At 37.0% G+C, this 17,163-nt stretch overlaps 1 protein-coding gene across 1 annotated transcript; it reads left to right on the top strand.

Moving 5' to 3' along the window:
* The first annotated feature begins 4,222 nt into the window (after positions 1-4,222).
* Positions 4,223-7,802, top strand: LOC145772281 (uncharacterized). Its single transcript, XM_082584149.1, has 5 exons — positions 4,223-4,585; positions 4,857-5,069; positions 5,211-5,368; positions 5,700-5,966; positions 6,276-7,802. Exons 1-5 carry the CDS (start codon positions 4,520-4,522, stop codon positions 6,928-6,930), a joined length of 1,359 nt encoding a protein of 452 aa, XP_082440275.1. The 5' UTR covers positions 4,223-4,519; the 3' UTR covers positions 6,931-7,802.
* The last annotated feature ends 9,361 nt before the right edge of the window (positions 7,803-17,163 follow it).

Consider the following 17,163-nt stretch of genomic DNA (forward strand, 5'->3'; position numbering starts at 1 on the left):
GCGTGTGCATTTTGACCGGGAATTATGGACCACGATAGTGGCACCTTGTCTTGCAACATTTTATTTTCATTCTGCATAACATAATATGCAACGAACCAACCACATTTTATTGATGATACCAAGCATAGTCACTGGTATTTTCCTGTCGAAGATGTGAAATTGACAAATTTTTTATGGTCCTCTCTACATGAATGAGATGGCGTGCAATACTTCGTTTATTCAACACTTCGTCCTCACTCATTTGAGGCCTTCTGCCTAGGAACGGTGATATTCAAATGTAGACCAATACCATGTAGGCTAAGTCTTTTTCTATAAGAAACCCTTTATCGGCCATAACAGCATCATGACGTGCAGTTCATTAGCAGCTATTTTCTGCTTCAAAAGGTGAAAAAATCCACTCCTCTGATATATTTCTTTGTCACCCACATTACCGGTACCAGTGTACAACTGAAATACAAACATATTACCCCCATTTGGATCAACTCCCACTAATGACTAATGCCTTTGCAGTGTTCGTACTTTTATAGTTCGAGTACGTTTGCGACTGACGATGAAGTGAGGACAGTGTTTTGAGACGTAGGCCTACTTCAGTGCAGTCGATGATGATCATGGTGCTTGGGTAGTCCTTTTTGAAGTCTGGCTTCATGGTTGCTATGATAACGTCACGATGAGTTAATATGTTCAAACCAATCAACCTTAAATACATGAGGTGCATTCATGAATGAAAAATACGATGTACAGTACAGTACGAATGCAGAACTAATACCAAACCTTGTGCTTTAGGTCTGTATAAAACAAACCCAGGCGAAGCTTCAACACCAGCAAAAATTCAATCTTCCACCGCTAATCGATGTAGATGCAGTGCTCCTGTAGCATTTTGAGGTATTTCGAAAGTAGCCTCGTCATTAAGTTCTGCATCAATATTTTGATTTGCATGCCTAGCTTTTGAAGCTGTATAATACAAGAAATTCTTCCTATCTTTGCCTGGCAAGATCGCTTCCAATACAGCAAAGAACTGGTCGAAGGTTTACACTTCTGTAGCCTAAGTTTACAACTTAAAAGAGTTTTATTTTCTGGCAAATTATACTGAAACACTGATACACGCCTGTAAAGACTACAAAACAACAGCTAAAGCAAACGTTAAACAATTTATTCGCCTGCAAACTACGCCACTAACCCTATCGCACAGCATTGTGAACAGCGGCTAGTCGTTCACGACTCCAACGTCACGCTCTGTTGGTTTGTTATGCAAAAGGTCTATTAACTTGCCTTTGTTGTTTGTTGCACAAGTTACAATCAAACTATATTGTCTATCAGTCTATGATGTCACAGAACAGAAGTTGTTTACCTCAAAAAATTCCTCTCCAAAGCATCGATGATAGTGGATTGTGTGTTACGGAATAGGCTATAATTCATCCGTACAATGTGGCCTCCAAGATAACAACATGCTACCTACAACTTCACTTACCACAATGCGAACAATGACGTAATGCTGGAGTGAACCGCTTTTTTCAACCGGTTCGGGTTCGGTTAGGGTTTAAGCTAACTCAAATTTTAGGTTCAGTTCCGGTTAAGGTTCAGACAAAATCGCACCAAAACCGGTTTACAAAAATCCGGTTTGGGTTCGGTTCGACTCCCTGCATTTGACACAAAAAATTACATAATTATGTTTCCCTGCAACGGCAACTTGTTGGCAATCAGCTTATCTAAGCAACGTTTAAAAAACATTAACTTTGGCAAATGGCGCTTCGGCATAAAATTAAATTGTTGACATCGGCTGCTGAAATGAGTAGTCTGCTGTTGAACGATTCGCTTTATTACATCCATTTGATCGTACAACAAAAGCAAAAATCAGCTACGTTTGACGAGCAATAAATTGCTGGCATTGTGCTTAAAAAAAAAATAGGCTGCAATGAGCTACAGAAAAATTGTTGGCAAACCGACGCGTGAAATCATAAAAGGTGAAATGTTTTTACAAAATAATTGTGAGCTCGTGTTTTTTTTTTTTATTGATGTAGAAATAAAAGTTTTGTAGCATAATGTACTTACCAGAGTCTCCATAATTTTGGTTATCTTGTTAAACTTACTTTTATTTTTAAAAACCTACTTACGTGTGGGGTAACCAATGTGGTAATATTTTATTATTATTATATTTAAGTGTAAGGATAGTTTATATATATTTAAGTATAAGAATGGTTTGTTTATAAGTTGAATTAAGATGAAGGCTGTCTAACTGCTTGATGAAATTTCTATCTATCTAATTTATCTAGTTTGGCTATCTGACTCCATGAACTGATTTCCACACAATTGTTATTCGAATTATAATTTTAAGTTATCAGAAGGTGTTTGTATAATGTTGTAGGTCTATAACACAATTTGAATTTAAACAGTACAGAATAATGAAATTACAGGATAGTGAAACATTATCACGAGTTATTACATTTTAATTAAACAATCAATTTAATGTTTTTCTGAGAGCTGAACTGGTCTAACTGAGCTCTCGCCAAATACGAACAAGTCATTTTATAATCATCAGTTCCCTTTTTCTTATTGACTTCGGGAGCAGATTAAATGGAAAATTACAATTCTTTAGGAAATTACGCATGGTTTGAAATGGTTCATTTTAGTTAAAGAAAGGGAATTTATATATATGATGAAATAATGGATCGCTACAATGGCGCTGTTAAAACAAAATAAATTGACTTGACTTCACAATAGCTTAAATATAATTATTAGCTTGCAATGGGTATGCTAACAGTTTAAAAGCTATAAAAGCACTTAAGAGAAAAGTTCAATGAAAGATTTTCAATTCTTGGTAACTAAACAATCACTTTACAAAATATAGCCAATCAGAAAAAAAAATTATGCAATCATGAGGGAGTGGGGGGGGGCCTTAAAGTTTGAGGAACTTTTGAAAAATAACATGAGGATTTTCATATCAAGCAATTGTTTTTTTTTTGATATTTTAATAGCATCATTGAATTCCTCACCCTTGAGAACATGGAAATAGACATTTTGTTCATCATAGTTGGACAAAAAATGGTGACTTTAAAGCATTTTCCCCAAAATCTTTCCACGCACAATGGCGCCACTAGTGGCAAAAATGTGAAACTTCAAATTGCGATAACTTGAAAACGACACAAGGTATCAAAAAAATTTCAACAGTTGTGAATATTATTCTAAAATATGTACCAAATATGTAAAAAGAAAATCTAAGAGATGGTGGTGTTCACAATATGTTGAATTATAATGGAATGACTCCTCTACAAGTATGCTAAACTGTCAAGATCAAGCTTTGCAAGAAGCTTTCCCAGTCCGAGGATAAAAATTCAATCAATTCTGTGCTGAGGAGTTATCTCAGACCATGGTTTACTAGACACTGGTTTTCCGAAATAGATCTGTTGTTTGTTAAAGTTTAGTTATTTTGTTTAGATGTTTGTTTTCTGTGGATTTTAAAATGCCTGGTGCGTTTCTGTGGATTTTAATCAATAAAATAACATATTAACATAACTTCTCCAATTGTAGGCTACAGTTCGTCCCGTTATATCAGTATGTAAAACACCCGATCCCGACTTAGTGCATGAAAAAGCGTAAACAGCATTGGTTCGACGCTCGGTGTGTGCGCATGAGTAACGCACTTCAATGCTTGTTCTCCACTCAGTAGCACCTAGTGAATAGAATAATTTATAGACACAACACTTCAACAATGAGAAACTTCACTCTGTCAATCTCGGTGACCGGCCACGAAATTTTTTTTCTGTCTCTTTCGTAAGTGTAGCCATTATTTGGTTACCGCGCGCAGTAAATTTAGTAAAGTAAATTTACAGTAAATTTTACTACAACGCAGTAAATTTTATCTCCCGGTGGTTACTTTTTCCTGCGGTTTTCAAAGTTGGCAGACTTTCCAAAGTTAGCAGTTTTCATAGTTCCAATTAGCCTACTGTATTTGTGATCAAAGATAAGTTTGCAAAGAAAACAAGTATTACTACAATAGTGTTCAATGCAATTGTCTTATACGATGTGTCTTTAGACATGGAAAATAATGAGATTCTTGACTAATTAAAGCAGTAGCTACAAGGAGGTGCACAACATTCAAGGAAATACAACCCAAGTACTGGATTTCAGCTCTGAAAACATATCATAGTTTGTTTACGTTGGGTATTATACTGTAGATTCAGGGTGAAATTGTACATCTTGGCTCTGGTGCTTTCAATGCAGGTGCTTAAGTTGGGCCTATTGCCAAGTTGGCTCCTGTACTGCAGAGGAAAATTCAAATGTTCCAAATGCAGTGGTACGCGTGCAATTCCAGCCAAAAATGTTTCAAACAACAAGATTATTTTTCAGATGTTAACCGTTCAATGCTGTTACTTCTTTTCAGCAGTTTTCAAAGTTAGCAGCCGATTTTCGTTTTCCAGGTCCAAATATTTGTAATCACTTAGGATAAGTTTGCAAAGAAAGTAGAATAGTTCAATACAAGCTGACACCGTAGTTGTTTTGTAGTTGTGTTTTCATTATAGGTATGGATCCTCATTTCATTTCATGTCAACATTGTTTGAAGACAAATCTTACTGATAAACTGTTAGCGGTAAGTTCATTGGGGTTAAGCTTAATTTAAACTTTATTCCTGGGCAGTGCACCCTCTAGAAAATTTTACACTGCTCAAAAAATTGTTTTATGCACATTACAATTTTTAGGCTATGTTTGCAGAGTGGCAAGTAATTTTTTTTTAATTTTAAATTTATAGCTTGTTTACTTTCTTTTAACGTCAAAGCAAATGTGGAAAGACTTTCATATAGCCATTTGCAATGTCACATAAATATAAGAAGGTTTTAATAAATTCCTCTTTTACTTTTCAGGTTACCCTTCCTCGTAATTATCTTCATCACATTTGCAATTTTGCTGAAAAAGAAGGAATAGGGATGTTTTCAGCCAAGCTGAGATTGGGATTAACATCTAAAGAAGAGGCACAGCAGTGGCTGAAAGACTTCCAAGATATGAGCCATACTACCTACCGTATTTCGCGCACATATCCGAAGATAGATGAAAAAAATGCAAAGGTTAAATACAAGGTGAAATTATTTAAATGCGAAAAACCCATGCAGACTTTTTTCAGACCCAACCAAATATGTTTGTTAACTAGTCACTTGTTTTATGAGGCTAAAATAAGTATAACTGCAACTACTTTATTTGGCAATATGTTATTTATAAAGATTGATTTACGCTGCCAGCACAACACCATCCCAAGATCAAGCACTTTTAAAGAAAGTGCAAACAAAAAGAATACTGGCTGCAAGGCCAAGATTCAAATGTTTATCTTAAAAGTGAAGGGAGTCCCAAATTCCGGTCAAGACAAGAAAATGCAGAGAAGGTGAAAAAGTGTTTAAGGTGTAGGGTGTACGGTAGCCTACTTCAAGTTGTTTCTCTGTCCAGATCCAGTTCCAATTCTAACTTACATGTAATTGTAACTGGTGTGATGTAAACGGACACGTTTAAATTAATGTTAAAGTAAACCTCGTAGGAGACTATCTTTGGTTTAGAACTTTAGGTGATGGATAGGAATACTGAGCAAAATTGTTGGAATCACAACTACGTAGCCTACTTATTGCCTGGATTTGTACCAAAATATTTAAGTTCAATGAATATAAGATGGGTTTGATTTTCAATATTCCAGGCTTCAAGTTTCCAATGTTATTTTTCAGAGTAGTGGATCCTCATTTACCTGACAAACAGTTGGTTGTATTTCTTGACCATGTGCATAATCATCCAATAATGGCTGCCGGTGCTCTTCGGCACAGAGACGTCACGGAAGATGTCAAGGAGAAGCTACTCAATCTATTCAAGCAAGGGTATACACCTTCAAGAGCTCTTGAAGTCCATAAGTTTGACTTGCAGATTGCACATGGAGATGACTATTTTGATATGTCCGGTGATAGGGCAATTTGTCCCGATCTAGGATTCTGCTATAGGTATGTTTTTGCGGAACACAGAATACTAGTTTTGCAGCGATCATTTCTAATCATGTTTGTGCAATACATATGTAATCGATGTAAATCAATTAAATGTAATCATAATGTTCTGTACTCTATGTTTCTGCTGTATGTTAACGACATGTAGCATACTCATAACGTTTTGTACTGTATGTTTCTGCTGTAAGTTTGTGAGAGAAAGAGATGTAGGCTAAGAGAAACGGAAAAAGGTTAACTCAAAATCTGTATTAACAAGGGATCAAATAGATTTTTAAATTCATATTGAAAATGCGATGTTGTTTTTCTCAGATTGTATTACAAAAGCTTCTCCCAAAAGCTCCGCCCTCTCTCTCAGCCTCCCATTGAAGACATTCAGCCGGATGCCACGAGACAATATGATGAAGGTGAGAATGAAACTGCCATGAGTATCGATCTTCACACTGAAGCGGTAGCCCTACCGATGGATTGCACACACCTGCTGCAGAAACCTGAAAACAATCACTCTGAAAGCAGTGACGATGTATTGTCCAAATTGCAACAGGTCTTTAAGACAATAGAAAGACAATACCTTCAACAAAAGGACTTTTTTGAGAAACCTGTAAACACCTTTATAAAGCAGGCCAGTTCGTTGTCCACTAATGCTGCACTAGCATTTGCACTTCAGGGCTTTGGCAAGTACTCCGGTGCTGCTGCTCCTCCAGGCAGAAGGAAAAAAGCTAGAGGATTATTGAGTTGCAAAACCATTAGAGTGCAGCCCACAGCTCTTTGCAGACGAAAAACTTTGGGTGGTGGCAAACACCGGTTGGGCAGTGGTAGACCAACAAAGTCACATTTAAGCGAAAGCACAAGAGCAAGAAGAGTTCCTTTTTCGTCACAATGTATGCCGAAAAGGAAAACATCACACAGCTTGTCCAAATGTGTGGAAAGAAATGAGGCTTTGGGTAAAGCACATTCTGCAAAATAACTGGCAAATAAACCTCTTTATTTTTTAATGAGCCTAGATTGTGCTGGCGTTAAGTCAATGACGTATTGTTGGTTGTTTGAATGGCTGCATTGAAGACATTCATTGCTGCAGGGGTTGCAGTTACAGACATTCATTTTTCTTTATCCTTTCCTTGTTTGTTGCTTTTTCTATTCATTTCTATTGTGGTTTTGTTACTGTAGGTGGCTGTAAAAAATGTAGGCTACTTTTTTTTCTGTTATGTTTGGCAGGTAGCCTGCTGTTGTTGTGGTCGGAAATACAAACAAAATGCATTGCCATCGTTGGACATTACAATGTTGAAGTGCTTTGAGATTGGTTGGTTCAGATTGCGAAATAACTTTATTTGCCAATCACAGTTAAAACTAAGCTTACATCGCAATAACATACGCTATATTTCACAAACACAGGGAAACGCTAGTAAGCCCAGGAAAACTTTTATTTCTTCTGTTGTGAGAATAGTTGCGATACAAAACAATACGAATAAATTAGCACCATAGGCGAACTAGATTCCACCTCGTTGACCGCATGACCAGTGACCACCGACTTAAACAAATTACCTTGAAACAAAATAGGCTGATGTGCAATCAAATTGCATTTCACATCATACATACTACAGTAGAGTAGTACTTTCGCCAGTTTAACTATGAGGCCTTGTTGTATAATTTGAGCTTTAGTGTTGTACAAAGTGGCATTAGGCTATTTGATTTTTGTGCACTGTACGGAAATATCCACTGCGTTTTCAGTTTATCCTTGGAAATTTACTTCACAATCACATCCTTAAGTCCTAATTTGAAGTTTGTTTTAAGTACTTTGTAGTGTTTTTGTTTATTTTTCCGATTTTCTAATAAAAACTGGACAAATATGATGCTCTGGGTTTTTATAAGCTTATATATTTTTTTAAGTGTACCGTACCCGTTTTTTTGGGTGAGGTAAAATACCCACAACCCTGTCATGAGTTAACTTTTCCGTTTCTCTTACATCTCTTTCTCTCACGAACTTATAGCAGAAACATACAGTACAAAACGTTATGAGTAGGCTAGGCTACATGTCGTTAACATACAGCAGAAACATAGAGTAGCCTACAGAACATTATGATTAGATTTAATTGATTACATACATAATATGTATTATTGTATTGCCAGTGGTGGATTTCCAGAAGATTAGCTTCCGGAACGTTGGTTTTTCACTTTCCAAATGCGCTAGCTGCCGTAAAAAAGATTCAGAAATATGCTCTTATAAAACTTTGAAACAACACACTTTGAAACTTTGTAGCCTACGTGTGGCCTAACGTTGCTAAAGTAAGTACCATATAGTCTATATCAGCGGTTCTCAACCTGTGGTCCGCGGACTACTGGTGGTCCGCGGACATTTGCCTGGTAGTCCGCGAGCAAAGTCTGAAATCGTTGTTTTTTAACCCTTGAAATCTATTTTTGATCAGGTCATCAAAGTTGTTAATTTTATCAAGGCTCATCCACTAAATTGTTGTCTCTTTGGTTCATTATGTTCAAATATGGATCTTAATCATGAACAGCTACTGGTGCATACTCAAGTTCGCTGATCATCAAGGGGAAATGTGTTTAATAGACTGTTTGAGTTACGTGATGCTGCGAGAGAGTTTCATAGAGAAAAAAAAATCCAGGTTGTTGCTCACTTCAACGATAGCTTTTGGGTTGCTGTTCTGGCTTATTTGGCTGGTATTTTTGAACAACTGAATAAACTTAATTTATCGCTGCAAGGTAAGCCGACAAATTTAATTACCCTCAGTGATAAAGTGTCTGCTTCTACGAAAAAACTTGATCTTTGGAAGACAAGATTATTGCAAGGTAACTTTGACATGTTTGATCAATTGAATTTTTACGAATTCATTGAGAAACCAGAAAATACTGAAATCAATAAACAACTGATGAGTTTTATTTCTGACCATAGTCAGTCACTGCAGGATCAATTTAACTTCTACTTTGGTGATTTGAGCGTTCAGAGTTTTTCGTGGGTTTCCAGTCCGTTTCTTGCACACATTGATTCATTAAAGTTGTCACTTAACATTGAAACATTAACATTAAACATTGAAACTGCATCAATTCATTAAACTGACCTGTGACACTACTTTGAATATGTTGCATCCGAGAGTGAGCTTAATGAAATTATGGATACAAGCTTCACATGAGCATCCACAACTGTCTCAGAAACCTATGAAAATAATTTTACCTTTTGCGATATCTTATCTTTGTGAATGTGGATTTTCTGCACTGGTTACAAAAAAAACAAAGTATCGTTCACGACTTAAAGTTGAAGATGAACTCCGATTGAGTCTTTACGTGTTACACCTCGTTTGGATATGCTATGGTCAAATGTGCAAGGTCAAGGCTAGCTCTAAATGTAGCATTCTTTCTGAATTCTGATACTAGCTACTGTTTATGACTTAGCAAGCAATAAGTGACATTTGTTCGTTACAAGGGGAAGAGGAAGGGGAAGAGAGTAGTGGTTCCTGACTGAGACACAATTTTTTTAAGTGGTCCTTGAATCTCAAAAGGTTGAGAACCTCTGGTCTAGGCTATAGCCTATACATGATATGCGGTAACGTACAAACGTTGATCAATACAAATATTCGTATTTTTGTGAAGCAATAACACAAAAAATTACAACAAGTTTCACAATTTTTTAAGACATTCATCCTATTCAAAACCATAAGCAGTGCTTCCACTTTTACAAAGCTAGATTACCACTTGTATTACCACATTTGTCCTCAGATTACCACATTTTTTGCTGTGATTTTCTTCCCGATTTTAACCATATTTCGACTTACTTTTACATTAACAAAGTGGCTATTTTTACCCACTTGTTGCCATGGTCACAATCAGGTATTGCCAGAGTTAGGATTAAAGTTAGGAAGGGTTAAGGTAATGATTAGACTTAGGAATAAGGTTAGGGTTTTGATCTTTACTCAGAACTAAAAAAAAATTCCAAAATGCAAGTTTTTGTTTTCAACAGCTTTAAACTTTTCTCAAATTATAACAGAATTCCTTATCTGGCAACGCTATTATTTGGCTACATTTACACTATATAGTGTGAAATAAGGTCTAAAACAACTACGGTACTCAGTTTATTAACAGTAGCCTACCGGTTATTAACAGCTATTAAAACGTCCGAAATAAGTAAGCAAAGTACTGTACCGGTACTTGACACCGCAGCTAGAATCTGAAAGACATCTTGACTATGAATATGGTCACCCTACGTTCAAAGTCAAAATTCAGGATGCATTCCAAAATCAAACCGAAAACAGCGGAACATGCTAGTCGCATGCTATTATAAGTAGTTTTTTGCATATCTGTTCGATTTCGGAAGACAACAGTTTAAATGCTCTTATTTATTGATACCGTAGTATTTTATGTCAAATTTTCAAAATTTACAATTTCCACATTTTGGCAACATTTCCACACAATATTTCCATATTACCACAAATTTTTCATTACCACAAGCATGATGAAAATTCCACAATTGTGGTAATTACCACAAAAGTGGAAGCGCTGACCATAAGACCTTTGGCGACTTCGGGTCTCAATTGCCGAGTTAGGCTATGTGCATACACAACAGCTGCACCACCAATATACAAATATAATAGGCCTATAGGTATCAAACAACAACAAGGTTCCTTTAACTGCCACTATATAGGCAGAGATGTAGGGGAAAGCCGTGTAATATGAACTGCTGTGTATTATGAACCCCCTGTTGTTTTTAGAAAACGTGGCAATAAAAAAGTTTGACTTTTAGCAGCTTGAATTAAGTAAGTTTGCTGGTCATTCGACCGGAAAAGTTCTTGTTGAAAGTTGGCGTGTTGCTGAAGTTTTGAGGGTATGAAGGTTTAAAGCTTGTGTGATATTATTTTGCAGATGGAAAAATTGTTGTTTTTTTTGTCAGTATATCAATGGACTTGTATTTTTTTGATTAATATACCCTCAAATAAACGTGAAGATGGAAATCACAACAAGTTTTATTTAAAAAATGCATTATTTAGTTGATTATCAGCATTTTAACTGGAATCACCACAAGTGTGTAACATGAACCCTAGCTGAATGTGTAATATGAACCCAGGTTCATATTACCAAGTGCTTTATGATGGTGTAATGAATTTTTGTAAACTGGGGTTCTGTAAACTGGGGTGGTTCTGGGTTCTGTAAACTGGGGTTCAGACTTCAATTTTACCAGCATTCTCAATGCAGTGCACGTGGTTCGATTAGTGTTGCTTATCTTTTTGTGAATTTAATGCTTGCATTTAAAAAGTAGTGCATGTTTACTAAAATTGGTGTAAATTATTTGAAAACCTTGTGGTAATAAATTTTGTTATGCTCCACATGTAATGTGGCTTGCTTTGGTGCAGTTTTGTGTAGTCAATCCACCTCTATTCAGCAATGGTTCAAAGCGGTTCATATTACACATCACAGGGGTTCATATTACACAGAGGGTTGTGTAATATGAACTCTTTTGGTAAATTAATAAAATTGAAATAACTTTTTTATTGCAAAATATCACATACTAATATATTGATGGGGAATAGGTATGCATGTTAGCTTGCTGTTGTGTGAATATCGTCCATATTTTTGTTGAAGTTGTGAAATTAGGAACATTTATTGTTAGGGGGTTCATAATACACGGCTTTCCCCTACGTATACGCCGCAAATTCTACGCCGCATACTTGCGGCGTAGACTTTTTGTTTGCGCTAACGCTTGCGGCCACATTTTTTTAGATAGTTTGCGCTTGAGGCTACGCCGTAAAGTTTTCGCGGTTTTTTAGCGCATAGCGTCAACGCATACTTTTTAATGAATTTTTTTCTCTACAACACGCCAATACCTTCCAGCGCTGCAGTTGAAAGAATGTTTTCAATGGGCAAAGACATATTGGAACCAAAACACAGCAAAATGTCAGATGAACACTTTCAGATGCTTGTGTTTCTTCGTGGAAATTCAAAATAAAACTTGTTTGTTTCGAGTGGTTTATACCGCGTGAATGTTTGGCACCTAGCAAACAAAATTAGTTTACGCTAGTGTATGCGCTGACGTTGACGCCGCCAACTTTTTTTTACAAGTTGCGTTGACGCATTCGGCGTATGTTTTTCGAACGTTTGCGTTTACGCTGACGGCGTCAATATTTTTGTATGCGCGTACATCACTGTATATAGGTGACTGCTACTGTATTACACTTGAATTTTTTTTCCTAAAAAAGTTAGTAAGACGATCATTGAAAGCAATAAATTCTTGGCAAATTGAGGTGAGATCAACTTGATCGATCAAGTTTTTGTGAATGTATTCAACTGTTCATCCTATGGTTCAAGTGCTCTTGGGTTAATCTGCTTTTTAAGTAATTTTTCACCAGTCTGTGGAAGGAAAAAGACCTTTTTGCAGTAGCATTAAACATAGGGATTTTCAATTAAAATTGCATCAGTTTTGATAGATTTATGTAAATGTTTATCTATTTTAACAGCTTGAGCTCATTTTCGAGAGAATTAACATCAATATCCCCATCTAGCTTGGTTTAAGTGCCTTCTTTTATAGACAAAGTTGCTGCATTTTCTACCCTTGCTGCAGCTAAAATTACTTTCTCTACATCACAAAAAACTGCAGGTTATCTTGGTCAAATCTTTCGCTACCTTTTCAAAAATATTTGGCTTTCAAAAGTGGGTGGGCCAGGCACACCCAGAAAATAAAGTAGGTGGGCCCAGGCCCACGTGGTTCCTCCATCCCTGGTGTTAAGCACATGTATGAAACAATTATGAGAACACGCTGCCGGCCAATAGAAGTCAAACAAATCGTTCTTCCAGTGATGCAAAGAAATGGATATAATGCCCATCCAGAAAGTGTTTTGTTATCCATGGTTGCTGACGACAGTAAAATTATCCGAGAACTTGGATTGAGAAGAGTTTTGCGTGCCCCAAAACTGATAGCAAAACAAAACTGCAGTGTGTGCGGTTTTGAAATTCCAATCATAAATTTTGACACCACGTCATTTCATGAATTAATTGATTGGCAAAATGTTGATCTCACACCACCACCTTTGCTGCAAGATGTAACGGATGACGTAATGTGCAAAGAAATCAGTTAAGGAACTCCACTACCGGTGCCAAGTGAGCTCTTTAAAATTCCCTGCACACACAAGCATAGACTTTGTTTTTGTTTGTTTATCTTTATCCTGCATTGCGGGAAAGCGGACTTGAGCGCTATGCATCGGTGTACGCCTTCCGACGTACACCTGACCCACGCTGCAGCTGACTGCAATGTCTGTTTCCGGTTGTCTACTCTACTTATGACTTAAATTTGGTACTACCCATTACTCGAAATCGATCACTGGGTAGAGGCAATTATCGTAAAGTTTCTTGCCCAGAGAAACAACAGCAAGTGCGGGTGGCTGGAGTCGAACATGCAGGCTCTCGACTGCGAGCCCAACGCGCTAACCACTCGGCCACTGCAGCCGACTTTTGACACTTTTGGTCAGTAGGCTACTTAGCTCATCACAATCCACTTCTATAGTTTCTGTTACAATTGCGCGAAATTTAACGTTAGCAGCAACTTGTTCGCAATTTCTTAATGCTTGGCCAATTTATCCTGTGAATCTACCTGGTCCACGTGTTTTTCTATCAAGTTTTTGAATTAAATGCTAGGCAATTCATTCCCACGAAGTTGGCAAATTAACCACTGTAATGGCCTGCCAAGTGTCAACCGCTCTTTCCAACAGTGCAGCAGCTCCATTTTTTGTGCCTGTATTTACATTTGTTCCGTCGCAACCAATTGCTGTCAAGTATGTTAAATCTAGATTGGATGTGTTGGAATTAGAATTTTATAATAGTTCTCAAAGTATTTTTGAAGAACCAGATACCGGAGTGACATAGCCAATAAACTTTGATCCAGGCTTTTGCAAAATACAGTCATACATGTATGTTCTTCTTTTACCAGTGATTTTGAAAACCTGCTGCCTTTTTTACTGTTTTGTTTAGTGCCTTGTTAACTGTTTAGTGTTTCATCAATGCGTCCATCAAAATAAATGGCAAACGGGGAATCAAAATCTGCATCAGTGGAGCTTTGTGCTTCTCTGCGGACGTTTTTTCTTTCTCGACTAATTTTATGTCAATCTAGTATAACAGAGCTGTCATGATTTTCACTTATCACCTCAATGTCCAGTAACAATGAGCTTGCAATGAAGGCTGCTGTTCTGTCAGACACAACTGCTCTGTCGCACACTTGAGCTACAGATGAGAGACTCCGATTTATCCTTTGGTTGCTTTTGGCAAAAATATTCTCAGAGTCAGTAAGCTCTTCTTCACAAGTTAATGCATCACTATCTTCACATGTTACCGATGTGTCTGTGTCACATTCAGACGATGATGAAGCCAGTTCAATCCTGCGTTCAACGTATTGATTTGGCTGTGCTGCTTGCCGCTGTTTTCGTTTGTTTTTCGGCTGATTCATTTTTCTAAGTCTGATCGTTTCACGGTGGTCAATAGCAAAAATAATTATTTTTCTATTCGTGCGCTGGTCAATCAAGAAGTCCTGCTCCTTCCAGGCAGTGCCGGTCTTAGGGTATTTCGGGCCCTGTGCGAAATATGCTTTGCGGGCCCCAATGACAATCATCCAATTCAGTATAGCGTAGCTAGGTATTTTGAAAGGAGAGGGAGTGGTTTGACGGTCGGCAGGTGAAGCCTGACGGCGTGATCGCCGAAGGTGACACTCAGCGGCGGGGCGTCTGGGGGACCTCCCTCAGAAAATTGTGAAAAATTACTTTGAATTTGGGGCATTCTGAGAGCATGTTCAACAAAAATTTGGGTATGAGTATTACTATAAAATGGTGCTGTCCGGTGGCATAGCAAAAGGATAAGATCATGCATTCTTTGGCATTTTTCGGAAATACAGCAATGTCTCTATGTTGAGTCTGGTTGCAACCTATTTCTTCCCCTGAAGAATTCGTACCCCGATTTCGTACCCTGAAATCGGAGTAACAAAATCAAATTTCGACCTATTTCGTCCTCTTAAAAGATCGAGAGAAATTTTGAAAGGTGTGTGGCAACTCCGATTAGCGACTTCGGCTCTGTTGTTTTTTTTTCGATCTTTTCAGGGTACGAAATGTTCAAGGGCCAAAATAGGTTGCACCGGTTGAGTCTCTATGTTACCTTGTTGCTAATTCCTTTGTTGAATTTTTTTATTGGAAATGACAAAATTACTGCATTTTCTGAGTAAATTGCGGGCCCCCTAATTTGCGGGCCCTGTGCGATCGCACGGTTTGCACACCCCAAAGACCGGCACTGCTTAGGGCACTTTTTTTCAGAGCACTTTTTTTCAGGGCACTTTTTTTAAAAGCAGAACATGTGCAAGATGCCCGGCAAGATGTAAAATCCAAACATTTACAAGCAGCAATATCAAATAGCTTCTTTCCTTGATTTTGAATATTTTGTACTGTAGTTTGTCATGGTACAAAGGAGTGTCTGCTCTGAATGGATAATTTTTCGAAATTTTCAGAAAAATGGAAATTTTCAGAAGCTGTGAGGAAGCTGAAGGAATAGTTCAAATGGCTGTAATTTTTTTTCTAAGGTCAATTAGAATAGATATATCTAAACCAGGGCTTCCCAAACTTTTTTGCTCGCGACCCTTTTTAATCTCCTAAAATGTTTCGCGGCCCCTTACGATTAAAACGACGAACGGTGCGAAATATACATTTGTGATATTTATTGAAAAGCTTACAATTAAATCTAACGAAAACCAAAAATAATTTACCGTTCTCAGTTCAGTTTGTTTTTATTTATTTCTGACCATAACAACGAAGCCTATGGGCAACCTACAAAAAACAAAACAAAAAAGCAAACACATTTATTCAGTGTGATGGGGGTGTGACTGCTTTTTGCAACAAAGCAAGTCCAGCCGTGGCTCATTAGTTGAAGCTGGTCTCAAGACGGTTTCAATGTTGCTCAGGTTGGAACGGTAGGCGAAGTGAGAACATTTCAAATAAATCATTTTGAAGTTTTGGTTTTCAGATGTTCAATATTTTGAGGAACGCATCAATTTTAGATTTCACTGCAAAATATTGATGTTTTCTTCTAATTTTTTTTTTCCTAATTTTTTTGTTTTCTCCTAATTTTCCTAAGAAGGGACAAATTAAATTCGTTTACTTTTTCAAGCAAATCTGACATTTGACATACTGTAATTTCAAAAGCTAGATGTTATTGCGAAAATGGTGGACCAAGACTGAATTTTATTCTGTTGGAAAAATCGCTATTTCGGTTTTCAACGTTAATTGGCTAGCCTTTTTAAAGCTTTGACTTTTGAAAGCTACCTCACTTCACCATGCAGTAAAAGAGTTTTTAACTCCGATTCCATTTCGCCTCATACATTTTCAAAAATACGGGCAGCCTATTGAGTGCGCGACTCTCAATAAAGAATAGGGGAAAGCCGTGTAATATGAACTGCTGTGTATTATGAACCCCCTGTTGTTTTCAGAAAACGTGGCAATAAAAATGTTTGACTTTTAACAGCTTGAATTAAGTAAGTTTGCTGGTCATTCGACCGGAAATGTTCTTGTTGAAAGTTGGCGTGTTGCTGAAGTTTTGGGGGTATGAAGGTTTAAAGCTTGTGTGATATTATTTTGCAGATGGAGAAATTGTTGTTTTTTTTATCATTGTATCAATGGACTTGTAATTTTTTGATTAATATACCCTCAAATAAACTTGATGATGGAAATCACAACAAGTTTTGTTTAAAAAATGCATTATTTAGTTGATTATCAGCATTTTAACTGGAATCACCACAAGTGTGTAACATGAACCCTAGCTGAATGTGTAATATGAACCCAGGTTCATATTATCAAGTGCTTTATGATGGTGTAATGAATTTTTGTAAACTGGGGTTCTGTAAACTGGGGTGGTTCTGGGTTCTGTAAACTGGGTTCAGACTTCAATTTTACTAGCATTTTCAATGCAGTGCACGTCATTCGATTAATGTTGCTTATCTTTTTGTGAATTTAATGCTTACATTTAAAAAGTAGTGCATGTTTACTAAAATTGGTGTAAATTATTTGAAAACCTTATGGTAATAAATTTTGTTATGCTGCACATGTAATGTGGCTTGCTTTAGTGCAGTTTTTGTGTCGTCAATCCACCTCTATTCAGCAATGATTCAAAGCGGTTCATATTACACAGAGGGTTGTGTAATATGAACTCTTTTGGTGAATTAATAAAATTG

This window comes from Aplidium turbinatum, chromosome 6 (assembly GCF_918807975.1).
Source record: "Aplidium turbinatum chromosome 6, kaAplTurb1.1, whole genome shotgun sequence".
In the NCBI taxonomy this organism is placed as follows: Eukaryota; Metazoa; Chordata; class Ascidiacea; order Aplousobranchia; family Polyclinidae; genus Aplidium; species Aplidium turbinatum.

What these genes read in the sequence shown, in the direction of transcription:
- LOC145772281 (XM_082584149.1), top strand. Translation starts at nt 4,520, where the DNA reads ATGGATCCTCATTTCATTTCATGTCAACATTGTTTGAAGACAAATCTT. An exon ending in TTACTGATAAACTGTTAGCG is followed by an intron (nt 4,586 to 4,856) that starts GTAAGTTCATTG and finishes TTTACTTTTCAG; the next exon opens with GTTACCCTTCCTCGTAATTA. An exon ending in GACAAGAAAATGCAGAGAAG is followed by an intron (nt 5,369 to 5,699) that starts GTGAAAAAGTGT and finishes GTTATTTTTCAG; the next exon opens with AGTAGTGGATCCTCATTTAC.